At 31.5% G+C, this 21,185-nt stretch overlaps 2 protein-coding genes across 3 annotated transcripts in view; both read right to left on the reverse strand.

Annotated features, from left to right (window-relative positions):
* Positions 1-21,185, reverse strand: part of LOC139523825 (probable phospholipid-transporting ATPase IIB) — a 42,944-nt gene that overhangs the window by 13,123 nt on the left and 8,636 nt on the right. For both annotated transcript variants that reach the window (XM_071318150.1, XM_071318151.1), the window contains exons 7-13: positions 5,824-5,904; positions 4,760-4,909; positions 3,224-3,313; positions 2,714-2,784; positions 2,141-2,306; positions 1,589-1,645; positions 696-962 (exon numbers count right to left, since the gene is read on the reverse strand). In XM_071318150.1, the coding sequence (XP_071174251.1) occupies positions 696-962; positions 1,589-1,645; positions 2,141-2,306; positions 2,714-2,784; positions 3,224-3,313; positions 4,760-4,909; positions 5,824-5,904 (882 nt within the window). The remainder of the gene's footprint in view (positions 1-695; positions 963-1,588; positions 1,646-2,140; positions 2,307-2,713; positions 2,785-3,223; positions 3,314-4,759; positions 4,910-5,823; positions 5,905-21,185) is intronic.
* LOC139523826 (uncharacterized) lies at positions 9,335-20,877 on the reverse strand. The gene is made up of 8 exons (XM_071318152.1): positions 20,536-20,877; positions 16,615-16,797; positions 15,784-15,984; positions 14,182-14,963; positions 13,504-13,614; positions 13,085-13,175; positions 12,340-12,447; positions 9,335-10,262 (listed from the first exon to the last, which is right to left on the reverse strand). The coding sequence occupies exons 1-8, from the start codon at positions 20,723-20,725 to the stop codon at positions 9,463-9,465; spliced, it is 2,466 nt and encodes an 821-aa protein (XP_071174253.1). The 5' UTR covers positions 20,726-20,877; the 3' UTR covers positions 9,335-9,462.

A 21,185-nucleotide genomic window follows, 5' to 3' on the forward strand; every position in this document is an offset into this window, starting at 1 on the left:
GACTTTAACTTCATTGAAAACTACCTTGACCAAAAACTTTAACCTGAAATGGGATGGACGGAAGAACAGACGCACAGACGGAAGGACGGAAGGACGCACAGACCAGAAAACATAATGCCCCTCTACTATCGTAGGTGGGGCATAAAAAGAAAAGAAACATGACTTCTTTTGTCCTTTGATGAATTTGATGTTGAGGACAGTATTCTTCAGACACATGACCTTTGTTGGAGACAGTAAGTTCAATCCCAGATGTCTTTTCAATGTTTTTTTTGTGTGTGTGTTGTTATCAAGGAAAGGGGTGGGTAGGTGGGGGTCTTATCACAAATTTTTGAGAAAATGACTGCCAAATCCTGAATTCCTGTTGTAAAAATAATGTGGCCGTACCAACATCACAAAATAATTCTTTTCTGAATATTATCATTCAAATGCCTATTCCTAAATTCACAGTTGAACTAAATGACTCAATCCATAACACCCAAAAAAGGTACTTCAGCTCCTTTGATATGATTTCCTAACATATTTTGAAATTAATAATGCTATCACTGTTAACAAAATATTATCTTTTAAATATTGAAGTAATACTGGCTGAAAAATTCGGATTCAAGTATGTTATAACTATGTGAAAAGGTGATATTTAAATTCAAATGACAACTGGTGGTCACAAGTACGATTGAAGCCATTATAGAACTACATACCTCATCAGGACTAGAGGCCTGGTATACCACAGTCTGTCTACTCTGTCTGTCAGCCTCTGTATCATCAAAGTTAACATCTTCATCATCCTCAAAGACTGGGGTGACATTGTGACACAGTGCAATAGCCCTGACAGCTTCATACACACGAGTCACTACCGTCCGTCTCACTGGACCTCGAGTTGGTGTCATTGATGGTCCAAGAAAAGGTTGTTGTGACTGACCAGGGTCCTCTTTTTGTCCAAACATTAAGTTCAGGTGTTGGGTAATCTGAAATGAATATATAAGCTATCACCGTCTGTTTTTGGTGTGGTTTGTGTTGCTTAGTCTTTAGTTTTCTACGGGTTTTTTTTTTAATAATGTTGCTTATCATTTTGTAATTTTCATTTTTTCTGCTATGAAAACAGATTGTCAGATTGTCATATAGTTTGAATATTCCTTTGGTATATTCGTACTCTACTTTATTAAGTGATTCCTGCAAATGACTTGTTTAAGAACTAATAAGTTAGATGTGCAAATGCAATGCTTTTATAAAAAAAGAAGATGTGGTATGATTGCCAATGAGACAACTCTCCAAAAGAGACCAAAACGACACACAAATTTAAAACTATAGGTCACTGTACAGCCTTCAACAATGAGCAAAGCCAATACCAAATAGTCCGCTTAAGTCTGTTTTATCAAAATGAATATAAATTAATTGGAATTATAATTGTTACAGTCCTAGCCTTCTCAAAAATTCAATAGGAGAGTTTACTGTATATCATGTTTGTGGTAGCTGCAAAACAGTAGCTCTTATAGCTTTTTATCATATGTTATGTTGTAAAAAAACCATTTGAAATGACTATAAGAGCTACAAGTCTGCAGTTAATTTTATGGATACCATTATTGCTATTCACCTCATCAGCAGTTTCAGGTGTAAAAGATACAGTTCCCAAGTGTAACTTCTTAAATATCTGAAATCATAATAGAATTGAATTAGACATTGTAATAGTTCAAAGATTTAGTGCCAGCACCAAAACTGCCTTAACCCTTTACTTTCAAACACTAGTTATTTCTATGCAAATGGTGTTTTTTTTTAACTTTTGATGCGATACACCAAATCAAATCATAACCAATTTCCATTATAATATTTATCAAATTTTTAAAACAGAATTGAACATGAAATTTAATCTTTTTCTGGCTATAATTTTAATAGCTAAGATAGCTGAAAACAGAATAAAGGAATAAAAACTGGAAAGCTGTCTATATATTTATTCTTCATACATTGGTTCAACAACAAAATCAAATATCTATAAAATCTAAATATTTCCTTAATTTACTAAGAATCCCCAGTAACTTAATACCTAGCCAGAAACTAGAACCAACTATTTTTTCCATAATTATGTTTAGTTTACACTTCTAGTGTCAATGTCAACAAATGATGAAATCATTTGAATGTATAAATTTACCATTTCATTCTGCGTCAGTGTCCCTGTCTTGTCTGATAATAAATAACTAATTCTACCGAGCTCCTCACAGATAGTAGTACTTCTAACTATAGTTTCATTTATAATTTTGTCTCTCATGATAAACCAGGAATAAGCAGCCTTTCCCATATCTAAATTTACTCTTAAACTGCAAAATGAAAATCATCAAATGTTTTAAAATATTGGAAACAAAAAACACTACTGACAAATTTTTTTTCTACCCTGACTTCTATCATCTAAATCATTGCAAAGAAGTGGTGATTACAGATTTCAAATCTCAATTAAGTTTATATCAATTTAGAAATGAATGAACTTTCACTTCTAAATTTTAAAGTATAAAAACAATATAATTTTTAAGTTGAATAAAAAACAGTTTAGAATATTTAATTGAAATTTGTCATTTTTTTCTCAAGAATTTACAAGTGTTGACACAAGTGTGATAAAGAAATTGAGAGTTCTGAAATAAATTACATATGAATATGGTTGAAGGAATGCCCATGTTTAGATTCTCATATTAACACTCTGATAATTTCTCATAATTAAAGGTAACCTTACCTGATAGGTATAATATATGAAAACAACAGCACAAATCTGAATAAATATCTGTACCATGGCCCAGCAAAACCCTGAAATTAAATTCATCATATTTTATTATATTATATATCACATGCAAAAAAGATTTATTGAATTTAAAAAATGTACAATATAAAAGAGTAGGCTAATGCCGCTACAAGGCAGCACTCGCACCTGCAAAGTGGAAAGCGATTAATATAAGTTACAAAACTTGTTTCCCAATCCACTATAAATAAATATGTTTAAACTAAACTAAAAACTAAAAGAAAATGTTCTTCTGATTTTCATTGATTGATCAATGGCTTCTAATTAATATCCTGTTCGTCTATTTTCTCTATTCTTTTATTTCTTTCCTTTATTCTGTGTTTTAACCTATATTTTTCTCTATTCTGTAAACACTATCCAGACCATCGTGTATAGGAGAACAGTAATACTGGCAAGATAAGTGTTAGAGTTACAATATTCATGTTACTAACAATCAGGATTACAAACCTTCAGTATCATCATCACAAAGGATAAAACTAAGACAGCAAAAAATAAAAACTTTGTTAAAGTGTTGACTTCTTCGTCTAGTAAACCAACCTGCAAAATAGAAATAAAAAGCATATATGAACTTCAAATTTATCATGTCATTCTGTTGGTTTCTAGAAGCAAATATTCAAATCTAATATTTTAATGATATGTTTTATTTTTCAATTTATGGGAATAATCACACTCTTAAATACAGTCTTAATTCTCAAAAATGATATAAAAAATGTACACATAAGATTCCAACATCAAGTTTCTAGCAATTTTTTTTTATCTTTTGTCAATATTGTATTTTATTTCACAAAGCAATAAAAAGTAGGGTCAAATCTGACAAATTTAATATTGGTCTACCTGAATACTGCTGAAACAAAACACTAAATACAGGGTTGTCACTTTCTTAATGCACTTATTTCGCAATTTGCGTTAAAAAAAAATAATTGTGGCTATTAAAATTTGTCATTGGCGAAAGAATTTGGCGAAAGAAATATATATAACGATTTATTTTCAGCCATCTGGTTTATTTACTTTTTTGGGGTTTCTCTGACTTTACGGGTCAGACAATACTTGGAATTCACCTTGAACTCGTTAAGATTTTGACAGAAAATCAATAATCAGCTGATTGCATTAATAGCTATCGACATCAAAGGACTAATTAATAAAGGTGTTGATTGTATGATATGACAAAATGATATGGTTAAATGGCTTCTGTCACATGTCACAAAGGGATTTATAATTAACCACTTTGAAACGCATGTGTTTGAAGCAAAGTTTTTTCGCTTCCTCTCCTTGTTTTAGTGATAGTTCAGAAAAGAAATTTTTTGTTATGACGAAAAATGTACAAAAGCAAGAAAGGTCACGGATTTAAAACTTTATCATTTAACTTTCATATATATCATTGATTTGAGTTGGTACTTCAAAGTCGTTTCAGTGACACAAGTGTTTCAAGCATATAGTTATACTTATTTACGATGGTCTAGAAAAGAAAACTGTCGCTATGAAAAAATCTATTCAAAAGGTTGGCATGAGAGTAACCCTTCAATGTAATAAATACACTTTACATGAAGGATCAATTCCAAGTGATAAGATGCTTCGTTTTGTTGTAAAAAAAAACACTTCTTATTTAGGGGGGGGGACTGGAAAAAAGGAAAATTTTGAAAAGAAAAATATATTTGTGTAACTTGGCGAAAAAAATAATTAAGTGGCGAAAAATATATTGTTTTGGCAAAAGAGGTGGCGAAAAAAATAATTGACCCAGGGGAAACCCTAGTAATGATCATTCTAAATTTATTAACCAACTTTAACTTATGTCACTTGTTGCAAAAGTGTTGCTGAGGCAGCATTTGGATAGACTTAAAAATGGAAATACCTCCCAAGTGAAATAAAAACAACAAGTGTTATACATTCCTGACTTTTGAAAAAATTAATGAATGATTTCTTAAAGAAAAATCCAAATCAATTCTTGTTCCTCTTTTCTCAAGAGACTGTATTAAATTTGCTTACTTTACTTTTAGGTTGTGATGTATTCATAACACTCCTGGTCTCAGAACCAGTATATATGACCACACCCAATGCTATCCCTGAGGCTACAACTGTATTTGACCACAGTGTATTATCTACTGTCAATGAATCCTCATAAACTTCATCATCAGTCTAAAAAATATGAATAAAAAATAATTATTTGATTACTTTGTTAGAAAAGTAAAAACATAATGAACACATAACAATTTTCTTTTAGAATTAAAAAGCTGAATTAGACCATTCATATTGTTCTTCATACAAGTCTTTTGAAATGCATCAAAAGTAACCACACATTTTTTTGGTATTGCATTCCAACTTAACAAGAAACAATATTATATCTTAGGTCATAAGCCTGAAATTCAATGGTTGTCATTGGTACCTGTCTTTCATATGTATCTGTTTTTATCAGAAATCAGGCTGTAGGTTTTTTCATTTGTATTTTTTTTTCATTTTATCATGTCTGGGCTTTTCAGCACTTTCGATAATATTTTAGTTTTGCTCATTGTTGATGGCTGTACCTTGATCAATAGTTTCTTACATCACATCACTGGTGGATCTTTGTCTCATTGGCAGTCATAATACATTTCTTATTTTTATATTGCTACATTACTATATGCCATTTTCTTTCTTCAAAACAGATCATATCTGAAATTCTACATACATAACAGCAGAATAAAGCTGGACTAGATATTAAGATATATAATAAATGCAATGCTGATTTTCATTGACATTCATGGTTTTTAACAGAAATATGTAGCTTTTATTGGAAAAGATTTTTCAACTAATTTTCTACTGTTTCTGTATCTAATTGGCCAAAAAGATTCAATATGTACAGATGGCATAAATACCTTATTGAAAAGGACATTTCAAGAATTTTCTGCATTTATCTTAGGACATATTGTTTTGAGTAGTTATGTTTATTCTATTAGGTTTTAAAAAAACATTTGCTTCTGCAAGATCTATAAACTTTGGTAATTTTTTTAACATATGTTTAAACTGTCAGACTTTCAATACACTAATGTTTTAAAAATTCATGGGTTACCTACCCTACGGAATGTACCAACAAAATTATGGATGTCCTTCTGTGGTGCCTCAGCATACAACTGTGCCCTGATATCTAATATTTCCTGAATATCAAAATAGAATTTAAATAATGTAACAGAAAAGATAAGTTATAAATAACTGCAAAATTAAGGATAGAAAAGCTGTTGTACAATGATTTTTATTTAAAGCACTTTATTCTGAAAAGAGTAACCTTGTTAGTGTTGAAAAAAATAAAGATCTTGAGAGCACATGCATGTACATATGATATTCCCATTATTCAATCACAAAATCCATTAAATCTGAGTCTGCCCTTTATTTATACTGATGAAAATGTGTTGCTGGTTTTCTGTCTCAAATGCTTAACGAGGCCCAATCTAAAAGAATTATGAAAAATCTGACCAATAACTATGTCTGAATTTTTTCCTCAATTCCTATATATGTATAATGAATGGATTAAGCTAAAAAAATATATACCTTACCTTTATTGTAGTAACGGGAGGGACATGCTAAAATAGGGCTAATATTATAATGGATATATAGTAAAAATTGCCCTGAAATGAACTAAAAGTGAATTTAAAAAAAAACTGTTCAATAACTAATTTTGTTTTTCACATATGACATGCATCAAACATCACTCTTTCCATTCAAAGTCAGAAAACCAGGTGTTGCGGGGGAAAATTTTTATAGGGGGGGCTCTCAAAACCTACATTTTACCATTTTTTTAAAAGAAAATCAAGATATCACTCAAAATATCCAAAATTAATTTTTAAAAATGTAATAAGTTGTCTCTTTGTTATCCTGGATCAACAAAACTGTAATTATTAATTAAAAAAACATACTTAAAAGGTAAAATTTCACAAGGAGGGGGGTGGAAGGGGGGGGGGTGCAAAATTTCAAGTCATTTATTATCATATCTTCACAAGCAAAAATCTAATAATCAAAAATAATTGAAAAGAAATATGTAAATGTAAATAAAACAAACTTATAATACATACATAAAAGAATGCATTTGAGTTGAAAGAAATAAAAAAAACTTGGTTTATTGGGTTTGACATTTTTGAAGGGAGAGTCTCAAAACTTTTTTTTATTTATTTTACAAATAGAAAATATCAATAGGAATTGAATTGCACTTTATTTGAATAAAGTAGATTCCTAGTTAAGACTTGCAAATGGAAATATTGGTTAAAAATCTTAATGGGGAACATCTCAAAACACAAATTGAATATCTAAAAAAATAAAATGTAATGCAATACCTTTTTTACATAATCAATGAACCGTGAAGTTGATTAGAAGGGTTAAATACCAAAATGATATTATTTATACTCTGATGCCTATAGGTTTATATAAAGTTTTCATAATGATATCATAGCACAATCCTTTATGGTAAAATAAAATAACTTCTACCTGCAGTTCAACCAGACTTTGTACCAATGGACTGTCGGACACAGAGATCTTTACACTATAATCCCCTACTTTTAGTAGACGTATATATATAAACTTGTGAGGGTTCAACTATAAAAACAGATATCTCATACAGAATCCTGTTGAAATCATTAAAAGCTGGTCTTTATAGTCTGAAGGCTTGGGTACTTTTAAGGCCGTGTGAACTCCTCTCTGGGAATGACGAGTCTTTTTTTTTCTGTCATATCATTTATCTTGAAATTTTGCTGAGCCATTGTATTCAACTGTTTTTTTAAAATGTTTTTGAGGCAATATGGAGCAGACTGTCAGTAGTCAATTCCAATGTCATTCAGTGCAGATCATATTGTGAGCCTTTATAGCTGAATCGGTTTCATTCGTAATCATACCACATCTTCTTATTTGTTTATATCTACTGCACCCGGGAGACTTGGTGATGACTTCATGCATTTGTTTCAACAATGTTCATTACTACAGACAGAACTAACACTCCCTGATCTATTCTTTGGTTTCTAGGCCAGATAAACATAATAAAAAAAACAATCTCTTACTGATTGAGTATTTAATAATTTCAATATTAACAATATAACAAATAACATAAATTCAACAATGAAAACAAGGTAACTATATATGTTTATTAACAGATTTTTAAAGTCCCTAAAACATAAGGTTGATAACTGAAATCAAATGAAATTGTAATTTTTGTGCAACATTATAGGATTAAACTTATTTACTGGACGGAGTCCTAAACTTACAAACAAAAAAGAGGGCTTTTATGTTGAATTTGTGAGTCTGAGACCAGATTACAAAGCAACCACGTTCTAAAAAAATGTGCTAAATTCTGATAATTATTAATTGATACATTTTTAATATTTGTTTTCCAAATTTTATCTTTCTTCAGACCTCAAATTCTTTTCATGTGTACTGCGCATGACTATATTAGGGAAGCAGTTTTGGCAAAGGCCTTTATTGACGTACCCATCCTTCCAAGCATACCTTATCAATATAAACTGAACAGATGGTCACTCAGGAAAATGTGATTCAAGTTTTCCTACTGGTTTATCCAAGATATCCATTAGTATTACACAAATTTACAAAAGGTTAACAAATATAAAATGATTGTCTTGTAGAGAAGCCAAGAAAATTTTGTTCACAAATTTTCCTTATACACAAATACAATTGGTAGTAAAATTTCAAACTACCCTCTTACAGGAAGTTCCTGTACTGAAGATCTAATTATTGCACTCAACATGTTAAGATCTGGAGTCTATTCTGGACCAAATATGAAATTATTCCCTTTCATAGAAGCTTAGACAATTTTGAAGACAAACTTTTACCTTGTACAATGAGTAGTTACATTTCAAACTATCAGCAAACACAAAGTGGCTGAATTCAGATCTAAAAACTGCTTAATCGTTACAACTCAATATTTTCAAGCTTTGGGCCAAATATAAAATCATCCCCTTTCATAAAAGCCAAGAAAACTTTACAAAAATAATTTCCTTGTACATTCAGCAGTCATACTTTAAACTGAGTAATTAATTTGGCTGCATACCAGATAAAAAAAATGCTTACAACTCTCCATGATCAAGCTCTGGGCTTCATATAAAATCATTCCCTCTCATAGAAGCGAAGAAATCATTGTCGAAAGATTAATAGACAGACAGAATTACATACCGTGATGCAGGTAAAATGATACCCCCACCTGAATATTTCCTTATAAAACAGAAAGATGTTGAAATTTCAGAAATCTTGGTAAATTGAAATTGTTCCTGGGAAAAATGTAACTAAAATTTTCCACATTGCTATCATGTGTGAAATGATACAAGTGTAAGATAAATGGGATGTTGTTGATTGATGAATCTGAAAAAGAATCACATGGTATTGCTGACTTATATAGTAGTTTCTGAGAAAAATGTGACAAAAAAAATTTAAACTTGGCTATAATGTGTAAAATCATACTAATTTTGTTAAACAGGAAGTTGTTGAGTGGGGAATCTTAAAATGCATCACAGGTTAAAGCTTACTTATAAACCCTGAAATAAAATATCAGAAATCCTCGTCTTCAAGTTCCTCAAAAAATTAAACAAAATATATTTATGGCACAGACAGAGGTAGAACAGTAAACCCCTATTTTGTTTAAAGCGCATGTATAAATATTAAATGCTGCCCTATTTATCAATACATGTTCATGTGTATAGTCACTGTATACAGTAATAACATCATTCTTCATTAGAAAAAAAGTCAGCTATCTTTTGGATCACTCGACGATTGTTACTAATTCTGGCCTTTCCACTGCCTGTCTTTTCACTCAACAAATAAAATAGACCATCAAATCCATCTCTATGATAAGAAATTTTCAGATGATTGTAAGTCAATGTTGAATCTTCAAGTTTCTTGAAAATTGTTCTAGAGAGGACCTTATTTCTTAACAAGTGTTCTAATGACTCTTTATTCGGTTGCACACCCTGAAATGTAACTTGGTGACTGCTGTAAAAATAGTTAGATAGGAGAACATCAATTTTCTCCGTCTTTTTTACAAGAGACATAAGCATTCTACAATCATCTAAAGCGTTGTGAGCGGAATAAGCTTCATTCAACAGTTTCTGAGCAATATACTCTTGCTTGTAATTTTCAAATTCTGGATACAACATTTTGAAAAAAGGTAAAGTATCACAGAATCCAACAATATATCTTGAAAAATGATTCCATAATTTATAAAATTTTAATTGATTAAATAGTATGATACTGTCAAATCGCCTATTGTTATGAGCAGCAAGCACAATGTGTTTGTCACTGGCACAAAGTGACATTAAAAACTGTATGAAATCTAAAAGAACTTGCTGTGGGTGTTTATGTGAAACTGGTTCATCGTTGTAAAGGAGCTCATTTGTCGCTGTATTAAACTTTAATCCTGTCACTCTACATGCATCTTCTGAAATTTCTTGAGTAGGAGTTGCGTATCTGTTAAATTCCTGTTCTTCACAAACTGCAGAGATTTGTGTAATTGAACTTTGTCTACCTATATAAAAAAGAAAATAACTTAATAAATTGATGAAAATAAGTAGATTGAATGATTGTCATGGTAAAAGTTCAATTGCAAATTTCTTTTGTATAATTAAACCAAGAGTAACAATAGTGGACACAGATCAGTATGGATAGTACTTAGCAGTCTGAGAGTATTGCATAGGAATATGACTCAACTTACTAAAGGATACCTCCACATCCCACATTTGATTAACTAAATTATATCAATTATCTCCCTTGGAATTTCTTAGACCAGGATTATTTTTCTTTATATTTTCCAATAAATGTGCATCTATGACTTAAATTTTGTGTAAGTTTCATAACATTTCCTTGATGAGGCATTCTAAAAAGTTGCAGATTAAAAAGGTGGAAGGACATTATTTGGCTCAACTAATGAATTCCTGATTGTCTAGAACTTTTTTCCGAATAAAATACCATTGTTATACGACAGTGTGTTTTTTTTACAATAGAACTATAAACGAACACAAGCTTTTTTTTTAGAAAATTTTCTCTTGACTATTTACCTAATAGTAAAAAAGACTTAACCAGCAAATAGTTTTTAACCATTTCCTGAACTTTTGTCTTTGGATAAAAGTGACATCATAGTCTGATAATACATCAATCTGATGCCATGGTTTTCTTTATAAAAAAATAGTTATTGACTGGCTTTTTCAAACAATAGCAAGTTTAACTATGCTTCCACTCTTTATCCATTCAATGATTTGTCCTTATAGCCTGTCAGTCAATAAGTATATAATATTGTCAGAAAATATCAAGTTTTTATACGCCCATCGTCTTTTAGACGGGACGTATTATGGTATACCGTTGTCCGTCCGTCCGTCTGTCCGTCCGTCCGTCCGTCGTCCACACTTCGGACAATAACTCAAAAACACTTTTACCAATGTCCATGAAACTTCAGTGAATTGTTTATATCTATTGACGTAAGCTCCCTTTCGGTTTTTTTTAATTTCAGATTTTAAGTTTTGGATTTATGGGGCTTTATTCATAAAAAAGGGGGGATTTTCAACACTTCGGACAATAACTCAAAAAGGCTTTCACCAATGTCCATGAAACTTTGGTGAATTGTTTATATCTATTGATGTAAGCTCCCTTTCAATTTTTTTTAATTTCAGATTTTAAGTTTTGGATTTATGGGGCTTTATTCATAAAAAAGGGGGGATTTTCAACACTTCGGACAATAACTCAAAAAGGCTTTCACCAATGTCCATGAAACTTTGGTGAATTGTTTATATCTATTGATGTAAGCTCCCTTTCAATTTTTATAAATTTCAGATTTTAAGTTTTGGATTTATGGGGCTTTATTCATAAAAAAAGGGGGATTTTCAACACTTCCGACAATAACTCAAAAAGGCTTTCACCAATGTCCATGAAACTTTGGTGAATTGTTTATATCTATTGATGTAAGATCCCTTTCAATTTTTATAAATTTCAGATTTTAAGTTTTGGATTTATGGGGCTTTATTCATAAAAAAAAGGGGGATTTTCAACACTTCGGACAATAACTCAAAAAGGCTTTCACCAATGTCCATGAAACTTTGGTGAATTGTTTATATCTATTGATGTAAGCTCCCTTTCAATTTTTATAAATTTCAGATTTTACATTTCCGTGTTATGAATTTTTATGCTTAAAAAGGGGGGATTTTCCAATTTTGGGACAATAACTAACACTTTCACAAAATTTTATGCAACTTTGATAAATTGTTTATATCTATTGACATAAGCTCCCTTTCCATTTTTTTAAATTTTAGATTTTACGTTTTTCTTAAGTAATGAATTTTTATACTTAAAAAAGGGGGATTTTATGAAACTTTTAATGTAACATCCCTTTTGATTTGTATATATATTTCTAGTTGATCATATAAATTCATTTAAAGCATAAAAAACAAGTTAAAAGAGCAACGGGCGTATCATGTGCTCAAGCGCAGCCCTTTATTGTGAATACTTGGCTGATAGGTGAAATTGTTTGGCAAGTCTGGCATATTCCCTTACTCCTAAAGCTTGTACAAATAAACTTGATGCTTTCCTATTTCCAATTCATATTTATATCATACTTAGTCCTGTGGTCTCTAAATCATAAAAAACGACAACTTTCTCAATATGTTCACAGTTGTCCTCTGATGGTCCTGGAATAACTGTCAAATCAGGTTCTTCTGCATCAGCTAAAATATACAATTGAGGTCAAATTATATCTTGTAAGAAGACCTATCTGGAAAAATTCAATATAATGTATAAAATTAGAAAGAAGGGATGTAATAACACTGTTTCGGTTTTTGTGTTGTAATCCACTGTCATATGAAAAAGTAATGGAAACACTTTTTTTTTGTTAAATCTTCAAAATACATTTTGATTTCAAATTTCTTTCTTATTTTGATATTGTTATATATTGGATAATTGTATATTTGAAAATTGTATATTTGGATATTTGAAAAAAAAACATAATATAAGTTATATGAAATAGAAACCACAAAAGAGAGTAACAGTATTATAAATAATTTACCAATAGTGTTAGCAGGGCAATTTCATTAATGGAAATTAGTCATGTTCTTTCATTGTCAAAATTATATTAAAAGGTTGTTCATCATGAAAGTTCAATCATATTCCCCAAACATCTATGTTGTCAAAAAACTCTAACAAAAATTATCTTTCTTTGTTAGAAAATAGTAAATCCCAAATTAATATAACTATAATTTTATATCAAATATTTTGAAATATATTTTATATATGGGTAGTGCTTTGATAGCATGTTGTAGGAACAATTATTGTTTTTTTAAATTCTTATTGAAAACGTACACATACCAATGACATTTGAGCAGTAAGTGTCCCCTTCCCTGATTTCATGACTTCTTGTTTCTGAAGATCTCTGACTTTTAAGTTTTAAACGTTGTAACTGTAAAATAAAGTCTACACACTCTAAAGCATGACAAATTTAATGTTTATTCACATAGTTATAATGATACAATAGGATAATACTTTATATAAAATTTAAAAAAAAACCAACAATTTAGAGGATTTTTTTTCATTTAAAACTTTCTATCATATGATCAAAGGGATGTAACTCCCACTAAACAGGGATTTTTAATTTTTTTTATCATGAAAATAAGAAATTTCAAAAGGCTGCATAAAACTATGTTTAGAATTTATCAATCTCCTTAAAAGTCATTTAATGTATAAAGATTGTGTTCGAATGAAAATTCTGAAATGCTTTTAAATCAAACCTTAAATTCCTTAGTCTTTGCTACAGTCCTTTTCCTGTTAACATCCTTGTCTCTTATTGCAGCTGTTACTGTTGTGGCAATTCCAGGACTAAGACCAAGCTCTTCATGGACCTAAAAAAAACACACAAGAACTTGGGAGCTGTGTCTTACATTGTGTATGATAACATTTCACAAAGCTACCATCCTAAACAACATTTATATTATTCTTTTTGATATATTTTTTTCTATGTATGTGCCTGTCTCAAGTAAGGAACCTGTAATTCTGTGGTTGTTGTTTGTTTATGTGTTAGTGTTACAAATTTGTTTTTTGTTCTATTTCTTTTATAAAAATAAGGCGGTTAGTTTGGTCTGAATTGTTTTACATTGTCATTTCGTGCCTTTTATAGCTGACTATGCAGTATGGGCTTGGCTCATTGTTGAAGGCCATATAGTCGCCTATATATATAATTGTTAATTTCTGTGTCAAGTTTGTCTCATGGAGAGTTGTCTCATTGGCAATCATACCATATCTTCTTTTTTATATCTATGAGTTTCATGTGATTATGGTTTATCTTTCAACTTAACCTAATTAGTGAACCAGTTTTACAGTTTTTCAAGTTTATAAACCATATTCTGTTTAAAAAAATAATTTGATGAATGTTTTTATATTTATACTTTATTTAAATAAATTATTAGTACCTGTGCAACATATTTGTAGCCTTCATTTTTTTGACAAACAGCAGCAGACAATCTGTGAGCTAAACTTCCACTCTCACTGTAATGCTTGTCTTTTGGGGCCTTTGATCGAACAGTGTTGTTAAAGCTTTCATTAGGATTACTGGAATCTAGTTTGCTCATCTTTCCCGGGTCAAGGTCTGTAAACACTTTTAAAAGATCTTTTTTCAAGTTTTCATCTTTGAGATCTGCACCCCATGGTAGATTTCTGTGCTTTGCTGTGGGTTTGTTTTTCATTTGGCACCAGTCTCCACATCCATCATGATTACCAAACTGGTGTAGCACTACAGATGGTAAACTGTTCTTTATTCTGTCTGAGTCACCTTTGTTTTGGGCTAACATGAAAGAAAAACTTTTAATGAGAGCAGTAATTGTTTTTACAGACAGCTCTTTATATTTGCCTTTTATTTTGTGGAGCCTATTTGATATGTTCTTCTTTACATGATTGATGTCACTGACCTTTTCCAAACATGAGTCGACTTCACATCTTGCCCGATTGAATGCTGTGCAATCGTCATCTCCTATTAGTGTTATTACCGGGGTATCTTTCTTTTTGGCGTCTTTTAGTATTTCCACAATCATGTCTGGTTCCATAGATTTGGCTGAGCCACACCAATTCTTACGACATTTATGTTTTGTTGGTAGCCGTTTTTTAAATTTTGCCACATCACATTTCCTGCATCTCTTATATCGAGCACTATAGCCAACAACCTTTCCTGTTTTTTTCCCAATCATGGAAGCTGTTCCTACAAAAAAAGTTTTCCATTGAATATTTTTTTTAAATTACTGGATTTCACTAATTACGTGTTACACCCACTTTCATGTCAAAAGGAATCTAGCTCCTCATATATATTATTCACATTATTGTACCCTTCATAAAAATAGTTGATACCAGGAGTATTTTTAATGTATTTTTATTCAAATTTATTTCATTTTTATAACCCTGTTCATTTTTATACACATATGTTTTTCTGCTGGTGGAAAATATTCTTTTTTACCTCTATGCCTTTTTCAATTTAGTTTTGCCAACAAACATAAACATATTTTACATACAATTTTCCTTACTTAGAAAAAAACCAAAAGAGAAAAAAAAAGAAGATGTGGTATGATTGCACATGAGACAACTCTCCACAAGAGCCCAAGATGACATAGAAATTAACAATTATAGGTCACTGTACGGCCTTTAACAATGAGCAAAGCCAATACAGTATAGTCAACTGTTAAAGGCCCCTAAGTGACAAATAAATCAATATTGTCTGATGAAGTATTCATTTTGTCCAAGAAACCCGTAAAAGGTAAACAAGATGGATAAAATCCAATTGTTATAATTTCTTTAGCCAAATTCTTTTGCAAACGATGAATCTTTCATTGCAAACATTTTTTTTCTTTTCCAAAATGTGTAAAAATGGAGGCTGCCAACGGAAACCCTGCTTCCAAGAATGATATATCTGTTCAATATTTCTTAGTTTTAAGAATAAAATAAGTTTTTTTTTAGTTTTAGTATGACATGTAAACAGATCATAATACTTCCATCTTAAGATAGGTAAATAATAAAGATATAGTTACCAGACAAACTATTGTAACACCTTCCTGAGCCCCTTCTCTGATAAGCTCCGTCTGCTGATGCTGTTATTCCAGTTACACTAATAGGGCCACACACAGGATTAGTGTTATCTGTTGAAGCTATTCCACTACTGCTTGTTGCAGTTTCTGACCCACTAGCAATGGCATGAATTGCATCACTGTCATTATCGGCTTGTAAATTACCTGAAATGAAAAAATGATTGACAAGTTAAAAGATAAAAGCACTACATATGGACAGCAACCCTACAACAGGTCAGGCAATGTCTGATTCCCCTGAAAATTTAAGGGAATATAGATCTTGACCCCATGTCAAATATATACTAATTGCTTTAGTTTCAGAGTTATAAGCCAAAATCTGCATTTCACCCCTATGATTTATTTATAGCAATGGCAGCCATGTTTTTTTTACAAAAGAGAAAATAAAACACAAACCTTGTACTAAATAAGGATAATTTAGACTTAGTTTGGTGTTCATTGTTTCATAGCAGGTTTTTTGAAAGTTAACAAACTCAAATAATAGACAAATTACATGTGAACAAAGCCAGATCTAGCTAGCCTCTTGTTTATCATATGAATAAAGTTCTATTTTTCTTTAAAGACTGACATATAAAAACTTATGTTGCGTTAATTATGATTTAAACTTCATTTCATGCTCATTCAAAATAGTGCTAATTTTCACACAACAAATCACATTCACATTAATATTCATGACATGTGTAGAGTGGTTCAATCCTTTGTAGATTGATATTCAATACTAGAAAATATCAGGCTTACACAAATCTGTCATTAAAGAGTCATCATTGATTTACTCACAAGTTTTTGTTAGCAATCCCTCCTCAAACAAAGCATTGTCTACGGACTGTTGTGCTATATTTTCAAGAATAGGCCCAACCTCTTCACAACGTCTTCTTATCAGGCTTTCACTGACATTTGGCAAATTTAGTGATGTAAATAAATTATTAAGCTGTATTGGTCCTATTCCACTGTGGTACATACCTGAAATATTAATTTTCATTTAAAAAATTGCAGTATTTGTATGTGTCAATACATTTATGTACATATAGGAATCTGATGTACAGTAGTTATCATGTGTTTATGTAATTTATACATGTTTCTCGTTACTCATTTTTATATAGATTAGACCGTTGGCTCCAAGTTGAAGGCCGTACATTGACCTATAATGGTTTACTTTTATAAATTGTTATTTGAATGGAGAGTTGTCTCATTGGCACTCACACCACATCTTCCTATATCTAACATATATATATTTTAAAACTAAAAATTTGAACAACAGTACTAATATAAGGTGACATACTGCAGCTGTGCTATATGAGCAGTCAAATTGCATCGACTATAATTCATCTGTGATAAACAGTCAGTGATCGTACATGTATATATCCCCTTGTATATGACGTAGACAATGGTTTTCTGTACAGTTTAATTGATGACGTCAATAAAATATACCGGTTGGCGGAAATTTTACGCCTTTGGCTTATAAGTAAGAAATGTTAGTTTCTACTCTAAATACATCAATTAGATCATTTATAAGAGTTGCAGTTTATAGTGAAACAGCATACCTTGTTTCGAAATATAAATTTTATTTGTACTTGGCTGGAAAAAAACTTTTTCTCGCCACAGCCTCGCTTTCTATCTGCTTCTACATGTTGTAAGTCTTGTACAGATAACATTGATATTTCGAGACATCAAAAGATAATAACCAAAGGCTGCAAAATTTTCCTAAAATTACTAATTCCGGGGCAGCAGCCCAACAACAAGTTGCCCGAATGGTCTGAAAATTAAAGGGCAGATAAAACATGACCTACATGTAATGAACAAAAAAATACTGCATTTTACCCTATGTATTTTTAGCCATGGCTGCCATCTTGATTCATGGGGGGGGGGAGGGTCATGGGACACATCTTTTTAACAAGATACCATAATGATAAACGCAATGATCATGATGACTGTCGACAAGTTTGGTTAAATTTTTCTTAGTATAGTTTCAGAGGAGAAGATTTTTGTAAAAACCATGATGGACGCAAAGTGATGAGAAAAGCTAACTTAGCCCTTTTTACTAATTTATATGTTTACTTAAAATCTTGCCTTGAGCTGATAGACAATTTAATTTTTATGTGGTGTTTTTTTCATTAACAATTAGCAATTTAATGATCAGTATATATCTGGACAACTGATCTGTCAAATTAATTGCTATTTTTTTTTAAAAGAAACAAAAGTATTTAATGATTTCAATACACAAATAATATAAATATAAAAAGTCTGGTTAAACAGTTTTCTATATATAGAACAAGGAGACTATATCAGACCCTAAAAAAAGAATAGGTTTGTTTGCCCTAATGCTACATGTACCTTCCTTGAAAATACTACCTACTTAAAAATCTTTTATTGTCCTAATGTGAAAATATTTATTTTTATTCAGATAGACATGAAGATTTATAAACATTGATACTTAAATTTCTCATAGCCAAAAGAAAAAGAAATAGCCTACCTACATTGTAGCAACAAATATACCCACTTTCTCGATGCATAGATTGGGTACTAAGGGTTTTGGCAAACCAAAATATTTCTAAGTGTGGCCTCATTCTGACACAAAATTTTCACTGATTTTGGATATATCCACATTGCGGCACATGATGTTAAAGGTTTTGTTATAAGAGTCAGGGTTCTCACTAGGAATTTTTCATGGTGAGTCCTGGGACTCATCACTTTTAGAAATGGTGAGTCCCAAAAGATTTTGATGAGTCCAGGATGCAATGTATTTTTTTTGTGTCATAAGATAATGAAATGTGACGAAATACAACTTATAAAACGATGCGTGTTGGGTTGGTAGATTTTATTAAATCAATAAAAAATATGACTTCTTAATAGTTATTGCTCAAAATTTATACATTTTACAGACTTCTTTCTGGGTCTATATCATATCCTTGATGTGGGGCCACATTGAAAAAAATGTTGGTTTGCCACAACCAGAGTTCCATAAAAAAGATCAGGGCAATAGTCTGAGTATTTGGTGCATAGTACAGAATAAATTTAAAATGTACATGTACAGAATATAAAAAAGAAGATGTGGTATGATTGCCAATGAGACAACTGTTCACAAGACAGTTTTTACAACTAAAGGTCACTGTACAGCCTTCAACAGTGAGCCAAAGCCCATTCAGCATAGTTACATGTAGCTTCAAAAGGCCCTGAAAGCTATATCATAATTATGTCAACAAATTTAATCACAATCCCAATTCAGACAGTATCAAGCTGGAATATTGTGTCCAATATTGCCCCAATTGTCAGGGTTTGATAAGCGCTCAATGAAGCATTTTATTCTACTGTGTAAAGTACCTTTTCACTGGATGATGTAAGATTTTGGTTCTGTAAATTTGATTTTGTATTTTTTACATTCTTGCCCGACAGAAAAAAAACCAACCAAAAGCAATAAACTAAAGTAACGATGATAGTCCGTTGGAAGGGGACGAAAATTGGCTGACCCGTGTTAAGAGAGAGTCATATCTCTTGCACGGAAGCAGGACAAGTCGCCCCACTGGCAAGTCGCCCCACACCTAATCGCCCCACTTTTTCACCAACTCGCCCCACTTTAAAAAAAAATGCCCCAACCTGGATTACCAAATCGCCCCACTTTTTAAAAAATCGTCCCACATGTGAAATGGGTTTAATCATGTTAAATATTTATTTTAACTCTATTCATACTTGTACTATTCATAAGTGGAAATATTAATACTCACTTCTTACTGCTATATTAAAAAAAGGGAATAATATAAGAAGTTTCTATAAGGTTTTCAATGGGATAGCATCTTTTTCCATGAGTGGGGCGAGTTGGCAGGAGTAATATTCATGGAATTTAACTTATATACAATGGGATAACATCTTTTTCTACAAGTGGGGCGAGTTGGCAGGAGTAATATTCACGGAATTTAACTTATATACAATGGGATAACATCTTTTTCTACAAGTGGGGCGAGTTGGCAGGAGTAATATTCATGGAATTTAACTTATATACAATGGGATAACATCTTTTTCTACAAGTGGGGCGAGTTGGCATCCTGGTTAATAATATTAAATATAATATAAATCTAGATTATTATCATTTTCTTTTAAGTGGGGCGAGTTGGCAGGAGTAATATTCACGGAATAACATCTTTTTCCATAAGTGGGGCGAGTTGGCATTACTACATTCATCCTGGTTAATAATATATTAATCTAGATATTATCGTTTTCCATAGTGGGGCGAGTTCGCAGGAGTAATATTCACGGAATTTAACTTATATACAACGGGATAACATCTTTTTCCATAAGTGGGGCGAGTTGGCTTTACTAAATTCATCCTGGTTAATAATATATTAATCTAGATTTTATCGTTTTCCATTCAGTGGGGCAAGTTTTCAGGAGTAATATTAACGGGATTTAACACATTTCACAAGTGGGGCGATTTTTTAAAAAGTGGGCCGATTTGGTAATCCAGGTTGGGGCGGTTTTTTTTTTAAAGTGGGGCGATTAGGAGTGGGGCGACTTGTCATGGATTCCTCTTGCACGTTAAAGACACCCTTGTAGATTTCGAAAAAGAGTAGGCTAATGCGACTACAAGGCAGCACTCGCAAGACATCATAATTATTTGCAGTCCAGGAATTGGTACTAGGTAAACATGCTACATGTGAATATAAAGTATAAATATACAGGGTGTGCAGATTTTATTTTTGCACTTACCAGTTGCAAGTTTGGTGTTGACATCAAATATCCTTGGCCCATGGGATGCATTGTGGGTTTTGCCCATGGCAACACGTACAAAGTCATTACAGTTATAACAACGAACAATCAGGTGACCACATAAACCAGCAGGCAAAATTCCAATTCCATCTTTTAACTTCAATGTAATGTCACATCTGGAACATCTCATATTATCAAAAAAGGTTTGAATGTCAATCACATGTCTGGTATAACCTATTGGCTTTAATTTTCCAGAAAAATAGAACTCATTGATCTCATCAAACGATGCAGAGGATTGATACGTGTGATCATGTTGGAAAGAACCTGGTGTACATGGTGTAAAAGATGTTTCAAAATCGGGCGTAAAAGTAGTATCAAAATCGGGTGTAAAAGTAGTATCAAAATCGAGTGTAGATGGTGTATCAAAATCAGTTGTGGATAAATCGGGTCTAGATATGTTGTTGTAAGTCTCTGCCTGACAGTTTTTCAAAAACCGACCGTTCTTCTTTCTGCTAGGCATGTCGTCTGATATTGTTTACATTGCCGTAAATGGCGCGAAACTATGTCGTAAACAATAATAACAGTATAAATTTAAATAAAATATAAACTACGATCAAAAATTGATTTATTTTATCATTTTAGTTCCTAAA

Source organism: Mytilus edulis, chromosome 5, assembly GCF_963676685.1.
Source record: "Mytilus edulis chromosome 5, xbMytEdul2.2, whole genome shotgun sequence".
Lineage (NCBI taxonomy): Eukaryota > Metazoa > Mollusca > Bivalvia > Mytilida > Mytilidae > Mytilus > Mytilus edulis.

Bases quoted from the DNA above. Each gene is read 5' to 3' on its own strand.
- LOC139523826 (XM_071318152.1), bottom strand. From the start codon at position 20,725: ATGAGATGTTCCAGATGTGACATTACATTGAAGTTAAAAGATGGAATT. The intron at 15,985-16,614 runs GTGAGTAAATCA...TTTTCATTTCAG, and splicing joins GGGATTGCTAACAAAAACTT to GTAATTTACAAGCCGATAAT. The intron at 13,615-14,181 runs GTACTAATAATT...TGTTTTTTTTAG, and splicing joins GCTACAAATATGTTGCACAG to GTCCATGAAGAGCTTGGTCT.